At 46.6% G+C, this 19,416-nt stretch overlaps 1 protein-coding gene across 2 annotated transcripts; it reads left to right on the top strand.

Moving 5' to 3' along the window:
• Positions 1–5,266: 5,266 nt before the first annotated feature.
• LOC135969331 (nuclear RNA export factor 2-like) lies at positions 5,267–15,051 on the top strand. 2 transcript variants are annotated; one of them, XM_065538786.2, is made up of 20 exons: positions 5,267–5,450; positions 5,677–5,827; positions 6,127–6,210; positions 6,322–6,426; positions 6,542–6,622; positions 6,782–6,851; positions 7,008–7,096; positions 7,256–7,324; positions 7,511–7,620; positions 9,330–9,366; positions 9,765–9,833; positions 9,920–9,975; positions 10,124–10,231; positions 10,352–10,410; positions 10,542–10,657; positions 10,753–10,795; positions 11,391–11,463; positions 11,998–12,180; positions 14,596–14,656; positions 14,803–15,051. In XM_065538786.2, the coding sequence occupies exons 1-20, from the start codon at positions 5,416–5,418 to the stop codon at positions 14,845–14,847; spliced, it is 1,644 nt and encodes a 547-aa protein (XP_065394858.1). In that variant the 5' UTR covers positions 5,267–5,415; the 3' UTR covers positions 14,848–15,051. The 2 variants fall into 2 exon arrangements, with proteins under 2 accessions (XP_065394858.1, XP_073886274.1); XM_074030173.1 differs by having other exon boundaries at positions 7,217–7,324; positions 14,803–15,050.
• The last annotated feature ends 4,365 nt before the right edge of the window (positions 15,052–19,416 follow it).

Here is a 19,416-nt window from a genome sequence, read left to right as displayed (position 1 = left end):
TCGTCAAAAGTGAGGTTAGCATATTAATCGGAGAGAAGATATTCACACCTGATTATCAGTAATAGATGGTTTCCATTATGCTGTATATGGGTCAATAGGAAAAGTGCTTCTCCCCAAGCACTTGACAAAACCCTGACCCAGCCATAAACATCCTCTTATACAAGTATAAAGTGTAGGTGTGAAAGTATAACCATTCTGCATTCCAGCCACCTACTTCTACACATGGTTGACATTCTCACATGTCCCTTTACCCTGACTTGTTTGTGTTTATATTTACAAATGAAAACATAGTTTTTCATTAATATTTTCTTCTGAGGAATCATACCGTAATATACAGTTTTATAACCTGACTTTGTTTTTCTTTCCCTTTGTATCGTGTGGTGTGACGAGTATTCTGCCTTGCTGCTTATAGTCTGCCACTTAAACCTGAAACATTTCTTGCATAATAATACATTTTTTTCCTCAAAGATTGGAAACGGGGACTTAAGCTCCCTACTGAATCCTTCCACATAACCTGTTTCATGCTCTGAGCTTTCAGTTTTGGTTCCCTTAATCCGTACGTCAGATGATTCCCCACTGGAGCCGGGGCTGCCCTGTTTTACTACTGCCGCTTTGTAAAATACATTAATAGCTGACGTGGCAACCGGATGCCACTCACTCATCTCTTGTCATTTACAGGAGGACTAATAACAACGAATGCAACTAACATGTATTTCTCCCTCGATAAATGCCAGATGTTGTACTAAGTTCTCAACATAGTAGTAGACAGCTTATTTATAGTGCTTGTTAGGTCACGGGCATTTCTCCTGGTGCTTTTCACGTATTTCCATGTGTTAACTCACTTAATTTTTACAGTAGCCCCATGAGGTAGAAACTGTTACTATCTTTGAGTTAGGGGGAAAACAAGCAAAAAGAACTTGAGTCACAGCGAGGTCAGTTACTTGCCTTGGATCGTAGCATTTAGCACCAGGATTGAAATCCTGATGGATCTGACCTCAAATCCTATGCCCATAACCAATAATGTGCGACTCTGTGTCAAGGCTGAAATGAGCGGTACGACAGGGCCCACTCAAAGTCTGCTGGGCAATGATGGGTGTGGTTTCTGGAATGAATGTCCCGACTCCAGCCTTCTGTCCAAGAGAGTCATCATTGCACACTGTTGCCTTGTATCATCTCTCCTTTTTTCGGACTGTGTGGGAACTGTTTCTCTGGTGTCCATCTTGAAGTGAAGTAACAGGGACAGACAAGATGTACATGGACAGGAAGGAAGGAGAGTTTTCAGAGGGGAGCGTATCACCAGGATGAATTCAGTTCCCTGGAAGCGTTTTCAATGTGTGTTTCTTTGTCTTCTCTGTACTCACCCTCTTCTTTCTGACCCACACATCCATCCCTTGGCCTTTTCTTTCACCCTGTGTGTCAGGTACTCATGCCCCTTCCTTGCCATGTCTACTTCATTCCAAGGGCAGTCATTTCTACCTCTCCCCTTGACAATATCAGCCACTCTCTGGTCCCATCATCCTTGTGTCCCAAAGAACCTGTAAAGCACAGCCCTATAATTATATGTATGTATTTAGACAGAGAGTGATTTATGTAATACATTCAAAAAGTGAAAAGTCTGGATCAAAGTGTAAGAATGACTTTCTGAATGGTTAGGCATATTGCAGAAAATTAGACTCACACACGGTTAGTGGAAGTGTATATTGGTGTAAATATCATTGAAAATCCTTAGGAAAATATCACTTTATGCTTAAAAGTGCTCATGTGCTTCTCCTGGGAAGCTGTAGAGCAGGGACTCAAAATCTTAGACCCACTTTGAAGCCCTGGCTGTGTTCCACTGGGTTTTTTGGCCACCCCCGCTGGAGGTGCTCTGCAACCCTGGTCAACCTGTGGATATTGTTCCGTTAGTTTTGTGTACAGGGAACTTCATTACTTTCTTATTTTAAAACTGTCAGTTCAAATATTAAAACACCGAGAGGTAAAAAAGAAAAAAAAAAGCACTAAAAAGCATATTCTGAACAAGAAACAAAATTTGGCCATATATAATACATAACACATGAAAAGAAATGTGCAGTGGGATCCAGTGTTGTGTGGCAATGTGTTTACCAACATGATTTGGAGTACGCATATCTGTAACCTAATTGTAGAAGCATGTAATACAAAACACTAACACTTGCTTGCATGGGCAACACGGACACACAGACCACACATTCTTCCCTTCCTCTGAGACAGAGATGATGATGCTTCCTGTCTGTCACAAGGCTGAGTGAACACAACATGCCTTTAGGTCCAGAACATTCTTCCTACAGAGACCAGATGTCCAGAAAGCTCTGTCTGCTGGATTCAGGGAACGCCTCTCCTCATTTCTGTCACCACTATTTGCAAAAGCCTCCTTCTCTGGGATCTTCAAAGCTGCAGTTCTAGCCACAGTCTGCAGGGAGGTACTCAGTTCTATTTCTAAGGATACATTAATGAAAAAATATTAATGTTGCAGAAGAAAAAATTAATTCATTCTAGTTTTGCAGGCAGGTTATGAAATAGTTCTGCAGCCCGAATAGCTCTGGAATAAATATAAATAGAGGTCGGTAGAAATGGTTCAGATGGATGTATTCTCAAAAGTGGTTTTGTTGATGATCTCAAACCTACATCACATGCATTCATTTAACAAATACTAATTAGGTCCTTGTTCTGTGCCAGACACTACCAGCCCAAAGTGACTCCTAATCTGAAAACCCATGGCCCAAACAGATTACACCCATCTGGTCCAAGACAGAGATCTCCACCTTATCCAAGACGCCTGGTTCCCACCCTGACAGGAGTGACTAGCACAAAACATCATCCCTGGCCTGCTCAACAAAAAAATCTGTCGATGAGACTTGAAAGCTTGCCATTTAAGGGAGAACCAGTGCAGTCTCTGGAGGAACACTCAGGGTATAGAGGCAGACCAATATACATGAGGACATAATTCTTGTTCTGCCACTGACTTGGCTGGGAAATGTACCCGACATCTGTGAACCAAATATTCATGATCTGAAAAGGGACTGTGGATAGAATTCTCATGGATTTTCTGTGAGGAGGTCGAGAGAAACCTAGTGAGTCTGCCCAACACTGAGCAAATGTTGGTTGCCACTGGGCAAGGGTTGGTCTTCTTCGTATCCCATTCTTTCCGTGCCATAGCAGGGATGCTGATGCCATGCACTCAGTGGCACGGCAGTGATGTAGGCAGAATTCCAGACTAACATAGGAAGTACCAGTAGGAACGCACGTGATGTCATAAAGGTTACTCACTACTATGTCTGTGTGGGAGGATCAGCCAGTACATGGTGGGGCCTGAGCGGAAACCCAGGCGGTCTGGGTGAGAAGTACTAGCTGCTTTATAATACTCTTGAGATCACCTGTAATTCTGGCAGCACAACTGCGAGACAGGGATTGTGCTGAGATGCCAGAGTTCAGCAAGTGGACGTGCGCCTGTGTGTGTTTTTGTCTTCGGCATCTCTCTCTGTCCGGTCCCTCTGTGGCTTTTTATCACATGTGCTCTTGTCCAACACAAGGCCTTGCCTGAGGCTGTAGCTGTAGCTGTTGGCTAGCTCACTTTTACACCTTCTTCCCCTCAGTGACGTTATTTCTGAAGTAATGCGTATTCTCAAAAATGACTCTGACTCAGGAATACCTGTGCTCCATATATTGACCATGTGCCCTTAACCCTCACTTTAATCTTTGATTTTTTTTCCCTTTCATCTATGGACTTTCATGAAAATGAGTTGGTTTCTGGACATCCTCCAAATGTCACCAATAGGGGTCTTTGTTGTTGTTGTTGTTGTTGTTGTTGTTGTTGTTGTTGCTGAGTACTGTTATGGACTCATAGCTTTTTAACATACTGATGGGCTCCAAACCCCGGTTAAAGCATTTTGAGTAAAGGAATGGCAAGATTTGACTTATGCCTTAAAAAGTCACTCTGCCTCCTGTGTTGAAAATAGATGGTAGGGGAGTCAAGGGCCAAAGCAGAAGGACAATTTGGAAGGCAGCATAATCCAGGAGACAGATGTTGGTGACCTGGCCAGGGTAGGTAGCAATGGAGGGGGGTGAGAAGTGGCCAGACTCTGGATATCTTTTAAAGGTGGAGCCAAGAGAAGATACATCCATCCTGATCCGTTGGATGTAGAGTGTGAGAGAAAGAGAGCACTCCAGCCCCACCTCCAAGTTGTAGGGACCAAGCATCAGGAATGTCTGGGTCAGACACTCTGCCCACATTTAATTTCACTTCTAATGGCACACAGGGAAAGTCCCAACAGTCGAGAGGAGCAGGACTGTCCTGACAGTGGGTCACACACGGTGAAAGCAATGACCCCCCTACAGAAGTTCATCTGAGGCCTGGCCATAATCAGTACATTGCAGAGAGGTCAGCAGTGACCGAAATTTTATTCATAAGGGTGCCCTGAGACAAGGTGTACATTTCGAAATTGGTTGAGGTCTGTTTGACGGTCCAGGAGATGGTCTACCTTCGTGAATGCTGCAAGACAGTAGAGGGGAAAAAAAAGCGCTCTGTTTTCATTGATGGGTACAGTGTGTTGGGTACAGTGTTTAATTTATGTCATTTAGATCCTGTTACTGTAGTGGTTTTCAATATCTGCTGATTTTCTTTCTAGTAATTCTGTCACTTGCTTAGGAAGAGTTGTCTCTTGGGCTGAAAGCATTTCGGGCTGGGCAAAAAGAAAGCTTGCTCTGGATATTTCAAACTGAGTATTGTTGAGGGCAAGGCTGGAGGCAGGAGGGCAGCTTGAGAAGCTGTTACATCAGACCCACCTGTCATTAAATCTTGTACTATACCGGCAAAGAAGTATAACTTGCTGATTGTTCACAGAATGCATTTGGAGATTGGATTTGGGAGTTGTGAGAGAGCTTGTCTCCCAGGTGTTGGTGTGGTTGTTAGGTTAGAGAAGCCTGAGAGAAGGCAAGATTAGGACCCCTTCCAGGGGTGTGACTAGTGTCTAGTCCAACCCATGGACATACGCACCTCTGTTCTTTATAATTCCTGCTCCATTTCTTAAGAGGTTCGACACAGTTGCTTCCTCTCCCAAGATTCCTCCCCTGATTGTGCCACCTGTGAGATAAGGTTGTTGTATCTGGACAGGCAGAGGAGTTTGTTTTCTGGGGCTTGTGTGGCGGGTTGGCACTTTACTTGCCCTACCATGGAGTTAGCTCACGACATGGTACATGGTAAGTGGACCATTGATGTGTCTCAAACGTGTCTTTTTGTTCTCAGTTGCAGAATGCCATGACCATGGTAGCCCTTTTCAAGGAAGAAAGAAAGGTGGGAATTCTCTCCGGGATAATTCTGACAAGAGGAACTGTCATCATGAACATGGTGGGTACGAGCGTCCGTCTTCACACTGCCAGGAGAATGATGGAAGCGTGGAGATGCGGGATGTCCACAAGGACCAACAACTAAGACAGTAAGTGACCAGGCAGCTTGGTTTGCATGTAGCAGCCCCCGGGACTGTGCAACCCTTTCATTCTCTGTGGTCTTCCTTTTCTTCTCTCATTAGAGAGCTGAAGAATGCTGGAAGTGGAATAGTGGCTGAGCAATCCTAATTGTAGCCCTGGCGTCAGTGAGTGGAGCATGTAGAGAAGACGTTCTTAGATTTAATGGATACCCGCCTTCTCTCCTCTTCCCCACAGCACTCCTTATAGCATCCGATGCGACAGAAGAATGAAATGGCATAGTGAAGACGAAATCTGTATTACCACGTGGAGAAATAGAAAACCTCCAGGGAGAAAAATGAGGCAGAACACACAAGATGGATACACAAGGAACTGGTTCAAGGTCACAGTGAGTATCTGGGTGGGGTCTGCATTAGGTAGACTATTCTGGAACCTGATAGAAGGAAGACCACTTAAAACACCCTAAGCTGATTATTCGGAGGAGAGCTTCGGAATGGGGGAACGGGAGTTTAGGGAGTCCATATTTGGCACAAAAATAAGAAATCATGTCAGCGGTCCTTTCTTTAGAGGTCTAAGCTAAGTAGAAGGTCGGAAAAAAAGAAAAAAAAACAGCTGGTTGGTTCTGTTCTCCATCCTTAGTTCCGTGTTGTCTCTCCCTTCTCTCCTATTTCTTCTTTTTACCTTTAGATTCCTTACGGGATAAAGTATGACAAGTCATGGCTAATGAATTCAATCCAGAGCCACTGCAGTGCCCCCTTCACTCCGGTTGATGTAAGAGAGGATGGTGAAGCCAGTTGAGTGGGCACGGGGGACGAGGAGAGGCCTGGCTCAGCAGGGGCCATTGGCCTCTGATGCTGTTGCTCTTGCCTTCACTCCCTGTAGTTTCACTACATCCGAAATCGGGCATGCTTCTTTGTCCAGGATGCTACTACTGCCTCCGTATTGAAGGATGTCAGTTATAAGATTTGTGATGACGAGAACCGAAAGGTGTGTGTTGAGGGCATTCCCTGTACTTAGTCTCTGGGCAGGAGGACAGGCCAGGGGGCTGGTCGTCCTCTTTGGGATTAGAGGTCCTGGTACTTACCACGCTGCCTCCCTGCAGATATGTATATTTGTCAATCATTCTACTGCGCCCTACTCTGTGAAGAATAAGTTGAAGCCAGGCCAAATGGAGATGCTTAAGGTAATACAGACTCAAGGATCATTGTATGCTCACTTCCTGGACCCACCTCTTCTTCCCCTGGTCCCCTCTTTCCCCGTCACCACCACCACCACCACCACCACCACCACCACCACCACCACCAGAGCCTCAGAGCCTCTGTCTTCATCTCTATCTCTGCAGCTGACTATGAACAAACGGTACAATGTCTCCCAACAAGCTCTTGATCTCCAGAATCTCCGCTTTGACCCAGGTATGGCTGACAGCAGCAATTCTAAGGCAAGCGGGGGCAGAGCGGTCTGCCTGAGAGGGAGACTTAGGGATGGCAATTTACGGAGCGGTTGGTGCTGGCTCTGGTCCAGCCAGGGCCCTCCCAGCCTTCTGATTCCCTTCTCCTGGCTTCTTCAAGACTTGATGGGCCGTGACATTGATATAATCCTGAATCGAAGAAACTGCATGGCTGCCACCCTGAAGATCATTGAAAGAAATTTCCCTGAGGTGAAGCCTTAGGCCCAGTGCTGGTATTTAGTTAGAGGGGTGGAATAGGTAAGGTGGAGGGCAGATTTGTCTCCGAGGCCCAAGATAGTAGCCCCCACTCTAACTCTTCTTGACCCAAAGCTATTGTCTTTGAACTTGTGCAACAACAAACTGTACCAGCTGGATGGCCTGTCTGACATTATAGAGAAGGCTCCCAAAGTCAAGACCCTGAACCTCTCCAAAAATAAGGTGAGAAGGGGGAGCCAGATCAACTTTGGATGGAGGGTGGATGGCAGTACACATCAGGATAATGGCAACAGGCAGGCAGAGGTACCTGTGGGTGACTATGAGGGCTGGGGGAATTCGGGACCCACGGTCCCAGGTGTCTCTCTTTCCCTGGCCCTCCTTCTCCAGTTTCCTCCCCATCTTTCTTAGCTGGAGTCGGCATGGGAGTTGGGCAAGGTGAAAGGGCTGAAGCTCGAAGAGCTATGGCTAGAAGGGAACCCCTTGTGCAGCACCTTCTCGGACCAGTCCGCCTATGTAAGGTCAGTGGCAACCCCTATCGCCCTTCCTGGGCACCTTTGCTCCTTGGGTGACTGAGCTGTGTCTGAAAGTGCCCTTCTGCAGGAAGGAGTGGCCTTGGTCCTCTAGGAGGACCACAAACCTCCCCTCCTACACACACACACACACACACATACACACACACACACATACACACACACACACTCCTTTCTCTGTGTCACTCACTCATCTGTGCTTAGAGGTCTCCTTTCCTTCCTCTGACATGCTCCCCTTTTCACCTGCTCTGGGGTGCATTTCCTGCCTGTCTCCACCAAGCCTCCTCCAGCGTGCCCTCCGTGAGTGTGCTCCAGGAAGCAGGACTCCCCCACCTCCCCAAGACCAACAGTGTTCAGATGCTGGTGCCCTGGACTGAGAAGAGTCCTTTAGTCCAGGGCCTCATGTGACACAGGCCTTCCTGCCTCCATGCTGAGATGGGGCTTCCCTCCCCTGTCCTGAGAGGCGTTCTCCTTCTCTTGCTCCAGAAAGGTCCCCCCACCTGTCCTGGGCTGGCATGGGGGCTTCCCTGTTTCATACTGAGGGCCGAGGCCCTGGGTGGCTGCTGTCATGCCATCTCTTCCTCTGGCCCAATGCCAGGAGCTGGGCCCTCCTTGGGGAGAAACCTGGGTTTCCTGAGTCAAGGGACCGGAAGCGAGCCACGTTCCTGAGGCAGGAGTGGAAGGCAGAGGGCCGAGGAGGTTGGGGAGACAGAAGGACAGGCCTCTCAGGGCACTGCCTCTCCTTCCCTCCACACCTCACATTGTCCTGCCTGGGCCCTCAGAGGAGTCCTGGGTAGCCCGAGACGGGTAGCATTCCTCGGTCAAGGCGTCAGCACAGAGGGTCACAGGAGTCAGTGACCATCAGAAGAGAATGCAGTGGTCGGGAGAGGGGGTCCCCAGACTCTGAACCCCATGCTGAGCTGGGGCCTGACCCTTCACTCCTCCTGGGAGAAGGTCTCCTGTCCCCGTGGCTGCTCTGTTTCCCATGCGCAGCTCAGACTGGGCCCACACAGGTGAGAAAGGCTCCAGCTGTATCCAGTGGGCCCCAGCCCAACAGGTGCATGTTTTCCTTTCCTGCCTCCGTCCCCAGGGCCAGCCAGGGGGCAGTGAGAGAAAGGGCTGCATCAGGGGAGCCCTTTTCTCCTCTATTCCTCCCTAAACTCCACCTCCACAGTAGAGCGTCTTTCCTTCCCCTTTGCATTGCATCCTGTTTCTCCCTTGTCTCTCCTCTCCTATGTCTCACCCATCTCTCCCTCCCCTACCTTCGCCCCATTTCTGATGTCGTCCCCTCTGCCTTCCCCTTTCTGCCTCCTGAGCCCGGCCTCACTCACCTCCCTGTCCCAGCATCCTGGGCCATCCCTAAGGGCTGACCTGGTCTTGGCCAGGGCCTGGTCAGGCAAGTTGATGGACGGCCAGTGAGGTAGCAGAGCTCTGGGCTCCCACCCCATTTTCTGCTCCCTGCAGAGCCTTCCACAGTGACTTGGACAAAGGGGAGGGAGGGAGGGAGGGAGGGGAAGAAAGCCCTGGAACCTGGGCTCCCAGTGCTGCTTCGTGTGGCACTGGAGAAAAGGGAGTCAGGACAGTCTAGATGGAAGCTAACCAGGAGGAAGGAGAGGGAGGAGAGTGAGAGGGAGTGGGAGAGAGACTGTGCCACCCTGAACTGTCAGTCACTTCATTCAATTTTTGGTTTTGGACAGTGCCATCCGGGACTGTTTCCCCAAGTTGTTACGCCTGGTAAGTATGTATAATACCGTCATCATTGTCTCCTCTTACTCAAGAACATGACCTCCACACCTGCCCTTAAGTCCTTTGGGTCTTGCCTAGATTACATGCTTGTATCAGATCCTCATCCATTTTACAGGCAAGGATTCCTGAAAAAGACAAGAATATTCTCCCTGAAAATGTGTGTACACACACACACACACACACACACACACACACACACACACACACACACGTTTGCATGTAATAGTAGAGATGTCCAGCACCCCATGAGAAAGCTGCCCACTGGAATTTCCAGGCCCATTTCCCACCTGGCCTCTGATGCTTGTCTCCCTGGGCATGTTCATCTTATCGGTCATCGAGCTCCACCTCCTTGGTCTCCACTGCTGACTTCCTCTTTCCTTCTCCAGGACGGCCGAGAGTTATCTGCACCAATGATTGTTGACATTGACAGCTCTGAGATAATGAAACCCTGCAAGGTGAGGAAGAAGGACCAAGCAAGATTTGGGGTGTTGTAAGGGAGGCTTTGTCCACCGCATAGATCCAAATTGTCTTTTGATTTCAGGAAAACTTTACTGGATCTGAGACCTTAAAGCATTTAGTCCTGCAATTCCTGCAGCAGTGAGTATCCCTGGAACGCTGGGACCATGAGGAAGGGGAGGGCTGAGACAGGCTGGGCTACCCATGCACAGGTCAGCTCATGGGAGTTTTCAAGTCTCATCTGGGGCCCAGGCCACAGAGGTAGCCTGTCCTCACTGCTTCCCCACAGGTATTACTCGATCTATGACTCTGGAGATCGACAGGGTCTCCTCGGTGCTTACCACGATGAGGCCTGCTTCTCCTTGGCTATTCCCTTCGACGCCGAGGACTCAGCCCCGTGAGTATCACGACTCAGACCCTGCTCTGGGGCTGTGTGTCTCCCCAGCAGACACAGGCCAACTCCTGGAAATGCCTGCACTGGCCGGGCCACCCACTCCTGCTCCTTTTTTTCTCCTAGGAACAGCTTGCGCAAGTACTTTGAGGATAGCAGGAATATGAAAACACTCAAGGACCCCCGTAAGTGTGTGATGGGGAAGAGTGGGCAAGGTAAGGGGGTGTGATGGGAACAATCACAGGGGCCAAGGACCAGGGTGTGGCAGCCCCCTGCCCCGCCCCACCCTGCCGTTCCTTGCTTCTCTTCTCTACAGACCTGAAGGGGGAACTGCTGAGGCACACAAAACGTGACATTGTGGACTCCCTCAGTGCGTTGCCCAAAACTCAGCATGACCTCAGCTCCATCCTGGTGGACATGTGGTGCCAGACGGTGAGCACCTGCTTCCTCCCTTGGGCAGGCCCAGAGAGCCAGAGGTGGGTAGGAGGTTAAGGAGGATCCTGAGCACCTGAGCTCTTCCCTTTCAGGAATGGATGCTCTGCTTTTCTGTCAATGGGGTTTTCAAGGAAGGTGAGTGTCTGTAGAGTCCCCTCCCCAGATCCGCCACTGCTCCCTCCCCCTGGCTGGGCTCCCTCTCAGAACTCCCCCAGCTTCCCTGATTTCATTCCTTTCCTTTCCTTCCTCTTCTTCCCTCCGTGTTTTCCCACCCCCACTCTGCCCTCAAACCACCCTGCTCTGACCTAGGTCCATGCCTGTCTGCCCTGCACAGCTCAGGCGTGTGTTAAGGACATAGACTGTGGAGTTTGGCAGCTCTCATCCCAGGTCCTTACTCTGTGAACTTGTGGTTGGTTACTTAACCCTTCAGTTTCCTCATTTGCAAAATGGGGCTAATAACCTATCTCTTGGGCTACTGTGAAATAGGAATTAAGTGAACTTGTGGTTTTCACAGGGCCCCACATATGATAGGGGCCCTGTCACTGGGAGCGGATTCTTCCTGTTGCTGCCCTCCCCATTCCTGCCACATCCGCCTGACTCCAAGTGAACAATTGTCCTGGTCTGCCCCACCTTCTGTGTGAGTGTCAAGCAAGACTCTGACGGGGGATCACCGTGTGAGCATGTTAAAGCCTGTGCAACTCTAAGGTGGTGGTGTTTGTTGTCTTTGAAGTGGAAGGACAGTCTCAGGGTTCTGTTCTCGCCTTCACTCGGACCTTCATCGCTACCCCTGGCGGCAGTTCCAGGTTAGTGCTGTGTTGTGGGTGGGAGCACCCATCCAAGCTTGGGGCCCGTGTCGTGGAAATGTGGTGGGTGCAGTCCTCGGGGTGTTCTCAATGTTGTGGAAGGCCAACAGGAAGATCCAAGGAACAGTCTAGCCTAGTGTTTAAGAGTGTGGACCCTGGAGTCAGAATACAGATTCTGTTCCTCACCCCGACATTCACAAAGTGTGTGACCTTGATCAACTTATTCGACCTCTCTGTGATTCAGTGCCTTTTTCTGAAAATTGGAATAAGACTATCCACTTCGTTGGACTGTTGTACAGGGTAAATGCGTTGGGGTTAGAGCTAAAGGTCTAGTGAAGCTGGTAGACAACCTCTCCAAAGGTGGACTCTGTGGGAGGGTTAGAGGGCACCAGCCAAAAAATCTGGGAGGCAGGCACAGTTAGGGATATGGAAGGAGTTTGGTTGTTGAGTGGCAGTGGTTAAGAAGGATCCTGTTGTTGGGGGTGTGGAGTTATCTACCTGTCCAGTTTGAGGGTGCATTTTTCTTTCCTCCAGTCTGTGCATCGTGAATGATGAGCTGTTTGTGAGGGACGCCAGCCCCCAAGAGACTCAGAGTGCCTTCTCCATCCCAGTGTCCACACTCTCCTCCAGCTCTGAGCCCTCCCTCTCCCAGGAGCAGCAGGAAATGGTGCAGGCTTTCTCTGCCCAGTCTGGGATGAAACTGGAGTGGTCTCAGAAGTGAGTGCTGGGAGTACATGGGGATGGGGGGAGTTGGGACATCAGAGGAATGAGTAATGGAAACTCACATGCAATTTGGAAGAATAACTATCTGGATATTTTGCTTCCAAAAAAAAGTGGGCCCATGAAAAAGGTATTATACTTTTATACTGATATATGTAAATACTTTTTAAAATGGCATAATGCCCAGATGACATTACCTTCCATTTGTAAAATCTGAAAGAATCAACCACAACAAACTACTGATAAACCAGTTCAGCAAGGTTGAAAGATACAGCATAGAAAAATCATTTGTACTTCTATGTAGTTGCAATGGACAATCCAAAAAATGAAATTAAGAAAATAAGTCCATGTACAGTAGCATCAAAAATTATTAATAAAGTGTGTAGGAACAAATTTAAGAGAAGAAGCGCAGATCTTATGCTCTGAAATCTGCAAAACATTGCTGAAAAAAATTAAAGAAGACCTAAGTACATGGAAAGACATCCCACGTTCATAGATTGGAAGACTTAATATCATTAAGATGGCAGTACCACCCAGAACAATCTACAGATTCATTGCAGTCCCTGACAGAATCCCAACTGACTTCTTTGCAGAAATTGACAAGGTAATCCCAAAATTCATGTGGAAATGCAGTGGACCCCAAACAGCCAAAACCATCTTGAAAGAGAACAACGACGTTAGAAGACTCACACTTCCAGATTTCAGAACTTGCTACAAAACTACATTAATCAAGATTGTATGGTACCGACATAGGAACAGACGTGGGAATCGATGGAATATAATTGAGAGTCCACAGATAATCTCACATATTTGTGTCTAGTTGATTATCATTCAGGGTGCTGAAAAAATCCAATGGAGAAAAAAAAATAGTCTTTTTTAGCAAGTGGTGCTGGGAGACGTGGCTATCCACTCGCAAAAACAATTAATTTTGACCCCTAACTCACATCATGTGCAAACACTGGCAGAAAATGGATCAATGACCTAAAATAAGAGCTAGAACTGTAAAACACTGTGAGTGTACATCTTCATTACCTTGAATTAGGCAACCGTTTCTTACATATGAAACCAAAAGCACAAGCAACCAAAGAAAAAAATAGGTAAATTGGACTTCATCTAAATTAAAAGCTTTTGTGCATCAGCAGACACTATCAAGAAAGCAGAAAACCGACTGATGGGAACAAGGGAAAATATTTGCAAATCACATCGCTGACAAGAAGAACCCTTACAACTCAACAACAAAGAGACAAGCCACCCAATTAAAAAATGGGGAAATGATTTGAATAGACGTTTCTCCAAAGAAGATGTACAAATGACCAAGAAGCGCGTGAAAATCTTCTCAACATCATTAGTCATTAGGGAAACGCATGTCGAAACCACAGTGAGTTACCACTTCATAGCCACTACGATAGCTTTAGTCAGTAAAAGGAAACATTACAAATGTCGGTGAGAATGCAGAGAAATTGGAAATCTCATGTATTACTACTGGGACCATAAAACGGAGCAGTTGCTGGGCAAAAGATTTTGGTAATTCCTCAAAATCTTAAACATGGAGTTACCACATGATCCGGTAATCCCTCTCCTAAGTGTATACCAAAAGAAATGAAAATATATGCCCGTTCAACAACTTGCACATGAATTTCCATAGTGGCGTTATTCCAAATAGCCAAAAAGTGGAAACACATCGATTGACCTTTAGCTGAATGGATAATGTGGTACATCCATATGGTGGAATATTATTGGAATATTATTCATTCATGAAAAAGGATGTAGTTGTGATATACGCTATGACGTGGATGAACCCTGAAAACATTATGTGCTAAGTGAGAGCAGCCAGTCACAAAAAGCCACATAATTATATGATTCCATTCATATGAAGTGTTCAGAATAGCCAGATCCGTAGAGACTGAAAGCAGAGTAGTGGTTGCCAAGATCTGGGGAAGAGGGAGAACAGGGAGTGATCTCTAACAGTTAAGGAGTTTCTTTTTGAGGTGATAAAAATAGTTTGGAATTAGATAGTTGTGATGGTCGCACAATCTTGTGAATAGACTTAAAAGCACTGAATTGTACACCTTAAAATGGTGACTGCTACGGTATGTGCATTATATCTCAATTAAAAAGAAACGTATTATTGAATTTCCACTTGTTATTTCTTGAACATCTTTCTTTATCAATATGTATTAAGCTCTCTTGTTCATTTGAATACCCCTGTGTTTCTGATTTGAATTCCAGTGGGTATTAATGTCAGGGATAGGCGTTTTGGTTTTCCCTAGGCCTTTTTTCATTGTTACAATAGTGCTCATATTGGTACATGTGACCCACCAAAAAGGTAGCATAGATTAAGGGTGGCGTTGCATAGTCAGCGTGTCTGTCCTGGGGTAGTAATGGAGAGCACCTGTTCTTCTCCCACCCCAGGTGCCTTCAGGACAATGAGTGGAACTACACTAGAGCTGGTCAGGTCTTCACTATGCTCCAGGTGAGGTCTGGGAATCAAGTGGGTAAAAGACAGCTGTCTCTGGGTCGTCAGGAGGGCCAAGAAGATGGAGGCCGGGTAGTGTGGGGATGGAACCCAGGGCACCTGGCTTTATTAACATCCCAACTCCTGTTCTTTACTTTCTGTAGACCGAGGGCAAGATCCCAGCGGAGGCCTTCAAGCAAATCTCCTAAAAGGAGCCCTTCGATGTCTTCTTTGTCTTCGTTCACATCCTCTTTGTTTCCTTTTTTCACCAGCGTAAGGCCTGGCTGACCAGGAAGCCAGAGTTAACTTGCAGGCCGCATGACATAACCACCCAGAGAGCCAGTTGCTCTGTGTATTCGCCCCACTCATGATCACCGTTTTATTTTCATAATAAAGAGTGACGTTACATGTTGTATGTTGTGTGCCCTGGATTGCTCTTCCCCTGCCCCAACCGTGAGCCAGCGGGGCCAGGACTGAAAGCACTGCATCCCTGTTCATCCCTGGCTGGCCTTAGCAGATACATCAATCTGGCTTGCCTTCATAGGTAATTTTGTCAATAAATCCTGATGAGAAAGGACACACGCTCCTTCCAGAGATTGGCCTTGAGAGACAGTGGGACTCTGTCAGATGCTCGACCTGGAGGCCCACAGAAGCAGGCATGTTACCTTGGCACACCAGGGGCTTCCATCCACCGTCCCAACCCCTCCCTTTCCCGAAGGTGCACTTTTCAAGGAGGAGTCTCAGGGTAGCACCTGCGGTGGGGGTGATGAGGGGAGACTCAGCCCATCTGCCCAGCACGCTCCTCAGAGAGCTGACACCGGGCACTCCATGTCCATGTTCTTGAAGGGGTTCAGCCATTTATTTTCACTTCTAAACAAACAGTGGTAGCACACAATCTCACCCTATGGTCAGTTCTCAACAACTGGCATTTATAGCAGTTCCGAATTGCAGGCAAGAGTTGAACGGAACATTTGCGCAATTTATTGTCCACACTTCTGTGATGTACTGGCACATACCTTAAAAACATTATGCTAACTAAAATAAGTCAGATGCAAAAGGTCATATACTGTATGATTCCATTTGTATGACATGTCCAGAATAAGCATAGCCATAGTGACAGAAAGGACATTAGCTGTTTTTTTAGGGTTGATGACCCCTACTGATAAACAAAGCTAAAAGTTAGAAATATTTTCTTTCGTTGTCTCTCTCTATATATATACACACCCATATATGTGTATACACACACACACATATATATACACATACACACAAAATGTATATGCTGATTTATAATTTATGTAACTGAATTAACACCATAACATAGATACAGGAAAAGGAAAATACAAAACAGTTACTTGTTTTTGGCAGAAATTTTACATTAATTTTATAATCAGGTGAAGTAAAATAATATTTTTGAAAACACAGGATAAGCCTGTTTGTGAAGCAAACCAAAAAAATAACATGTTAGAAATGTGTTATATTACTTGGAAAATATGCTGTTACATGAAAAAGGCATGTTGTAAAGAGATGTTATGACAAGATTACATTTTCCTTTGAAAATATATCTCTATATATTTATTATATGTCCATACCTCACACATATGTATGTGTGTATACACACACATGCAAAGTTATTTCAGCTGAGAGTGTAGCTGAAGGGAACATGCTATGGTTTAAGACACTGTATGCTATGGAGGAAAGTCAATTCCAATAGTTTGTTATAAGAGCTCACATATTTTGAATTAAGGCATTCTGGTAAGAACATGATTTATTTAAGTTAATGTTTCACTTTTCTAAATATATAGATCTACATATGAAACCTTTTTTGCCTATGGTAACTAAATAATTCATCCCTATTTGCATTCTCCATTTCGACTGAGGTAGACAGCCCTCACTTTCACGATTAAATTGCATTCAAACTCTTCGGGCAAGAAAGTCAACGGATCATTCTTTTCATAATTAAAGGCAGAGTGCATGTTTTACTTCCAGTAATGGCAAAGTAAGTCACATTGAACCAAACCTCCCATAGTTAGCAATTATAAAGTGTGGGAAACAAATAACTATCTAAAAGCACTTGAGGACACTAGAACTTACTCCTTATATCTAACTGTATGTTTGTACCCGTTAACCAATGGTATCCCATTGTGCATATATGCCACATTTTGTTTATCCATTCATCAATTGATGGCCACTTAAGTTGATTCCCTATCTTGGCTATTGTGAATAGTGCTGCAATAAACATAGGGGCACAGGTATCCCTTTGATATACCAATTTCCTTTCTTTTGGATAAATGCCCAGTAGTGTGATTACTGGATCATATGGTAGTTCTATGTTTTGTTGTTTGAGAAACCTCCATACTGTTTTGATAGCACAGTAGGCTTACTATAGTTAACAATTTATTGTATATTTCAAAATAGCTAGAAGATTTGAAATACTCCCAACACAAAGAAATTATAAATGTTCTAGGCAATGGATATTTTAAATACCCTAACTAGATCATTATACATTACATGTATGCACCAAAACATCACATGTACCCCATAAATGTGTATAATCATTATGTGTCAATAAAGCTTTTTTTAAAATTTCCCATTAATACCTACTTGTCTCCTTGGAATATTTATGAGATTATCATAGTACATACTTCTATATCATGGTTTGCTTAGAGCATTGTATGATGTATACATTTTCATACCTTAATAATGACATTTGTGCATTCTTGTTGCTTCATGCTAAGATTTAGTGATGCTTATTTTCTGTAACTGTGTCACAGAATAATTAACATTTATTGTTCATTATTTTAAAGCACTTGAGAAAGATTGAAAGCAAGCAGAGATTGGAGAGAAGTTGACATTTGGAAGAGGAACTGTTTCTGGGTGCCTGCTTTTACGGCTTTTTGCCTTGTTACATGTGGAGTGGCTAAAACTCAGATAAATCTGTAGTCCCTCACCGGGGACCCACCCCTTTCTGCCCGGGAACGTGTCTGCCTCCTGCTGCCGTTCATGTTGCCCAGGCTGTAGGTGCCAAGGGACACCCTGCAGGCCAGCACTGAGCTGCCCTCAGCCACCCCTTGGCTTCCCTCCTATGCTCGTCAGTGCCCAAAGTCTGGGCTGCCAGTCCCATGGACCAGAGCAGGAACTTGTGGTGCTCTTTCTGGGGACTGGCAGCCCAGACTTGGGCTGGGATCGGGCTGCCAGTCCTTCGGACTGGAGTTGGAACTTGTGGTGCCCTTTCTGGGCCCCCCCATGGCCACCCATGGACCAATTGGCATGCACTTCCTCCCCTCTGAGGCCCATAAAAGCCCTGGGATACGCCAGAGCTGAGCAGACGTTGGGACGACCAGCTGCAGAGAGGAGCAACCCATCCTAGGGTCTCCTCTCTGCTGAGAGCTGCAGAGACGGTGAAGAGACAATGGGGAGATGACGGGATGACCTGCCTGCAGAGAGGAGCCACCCACTCTCTAGGGCCTCCTCTCTGCTGAGAGCTGTGCAGATGATGGGATGACCAGCTGCAGAGAGGAGCTACCCTCTCTGCTGATAGCTGAACACTTGTCAGGTTGACTTGCCTAACAGAGAGAAGCTACCCTCTATGCTAGCAGCTGAACAGTCATTGAGACACCCTGGGTGCAGAAAGGAGCTGCTCCCTTCAGGTATCCTCTGAGCTGTTCTATTGCTTAATAACGCTCCTCTTCATCTTGACCACCCTCCACTTGTCTGCATACATTATTCTTCCTGGGCACAGGATAAGAACTCAGGACCCAAAGGATCTGTAACACAAACAGGGCTGAGACATGCCCCTTACTCACCATGTTGCAGGCGAAGAGAAGGAAAGAAGAGCTGCGGCCGTTTGGGGAGCCCAGACTGAGGAGTTCACTGAGCCAGGGCTGTGACTCTGTCTTTAAGGCACTGCAGTTCCTGGCGTCTCCAAGCTTCCAGGCACCACAGCGTTCCCTGGTGCCAACTGCGGAAGCCGTGGTGCAGCTGGTCAAGTTGCAGCCTAGTGGAGAGCTGACCCATGCTGGCACCTGGAGCTCCCCACCCGCTGCAGCAGCCGGCGTTTCTGACTGTGCAGTGGTTGGACAACACACTTGCTCACACACCCCTCGCTGCTCTGTGCAGTCTCCCGTGGCAGGCGTGTGATCCAGGCCGGTAGCATGGGCTGAGTGCAGCCTGCCAGGTCGTGTGGGTGGAATGAGTCCAGTGGGCCCAAGAAAAATTCAAGCAAAGGTGCCACCGGCCACAGAGGTTTCCAGCCAGAAAAGTGACACCCCAAAGATCCCGTAACAGCATGAACATCATAGAGTGTACTTGCACAAAACTAGATGGCATAGCCTACTACACACCTAGGCTATATGCTATAGCCTATTCCTCCTAGGCTACAACCCTGTACAGCATGTTACTGTACTGAATACTTTAAGCAATGGTAACACAATGCTAAGTGTTTGTGTATATAAACATAGAAGAGGTTCAATAAAAATATGGTATAAAAGATACAAAATAGTCACCTGTATAGAACAGCTCCATTATAATCTGATAGAACTACTGTCATATATGTGGTCCATCGTTAACTGAAACACTGTGTGGAGAGAGAGAGAAAGGGTGGGGGGGGGGAGAGAGACAGAGAGAGAGACAGAGAGAGAGAGAGAGAGAGAGAGAGAGAGAGAGAGAGAGAGAGAGAGAGAGAGAAGCAGTAATGCTCATTGTTAACGAGAAATCCTAAACAGCACATTTAGGTTCATTGATTTTCTTCCCAGATAATGGAGCGGAAAAACAATGGT

This window comes from Macaca fascicularis, chromosome X (genome assembly GCF_037993035.2).
Source record: "Macaca fascicularis isolate 582-1 chromosome X, T2T-MFA8v1.1".
Taxonomy (NCBI): domain Eukaryota; kingdom Metazoa; phylum Chordata; class Mammalia; order Primates; family Cercopithecidae; genus Macaca; species Macaca fascicularis.
The sequence above is the reverse complement of the archived record's forward strand: the minus strand, read 5'-3'. Positions and strand labels throughout refer to the sequence as shown.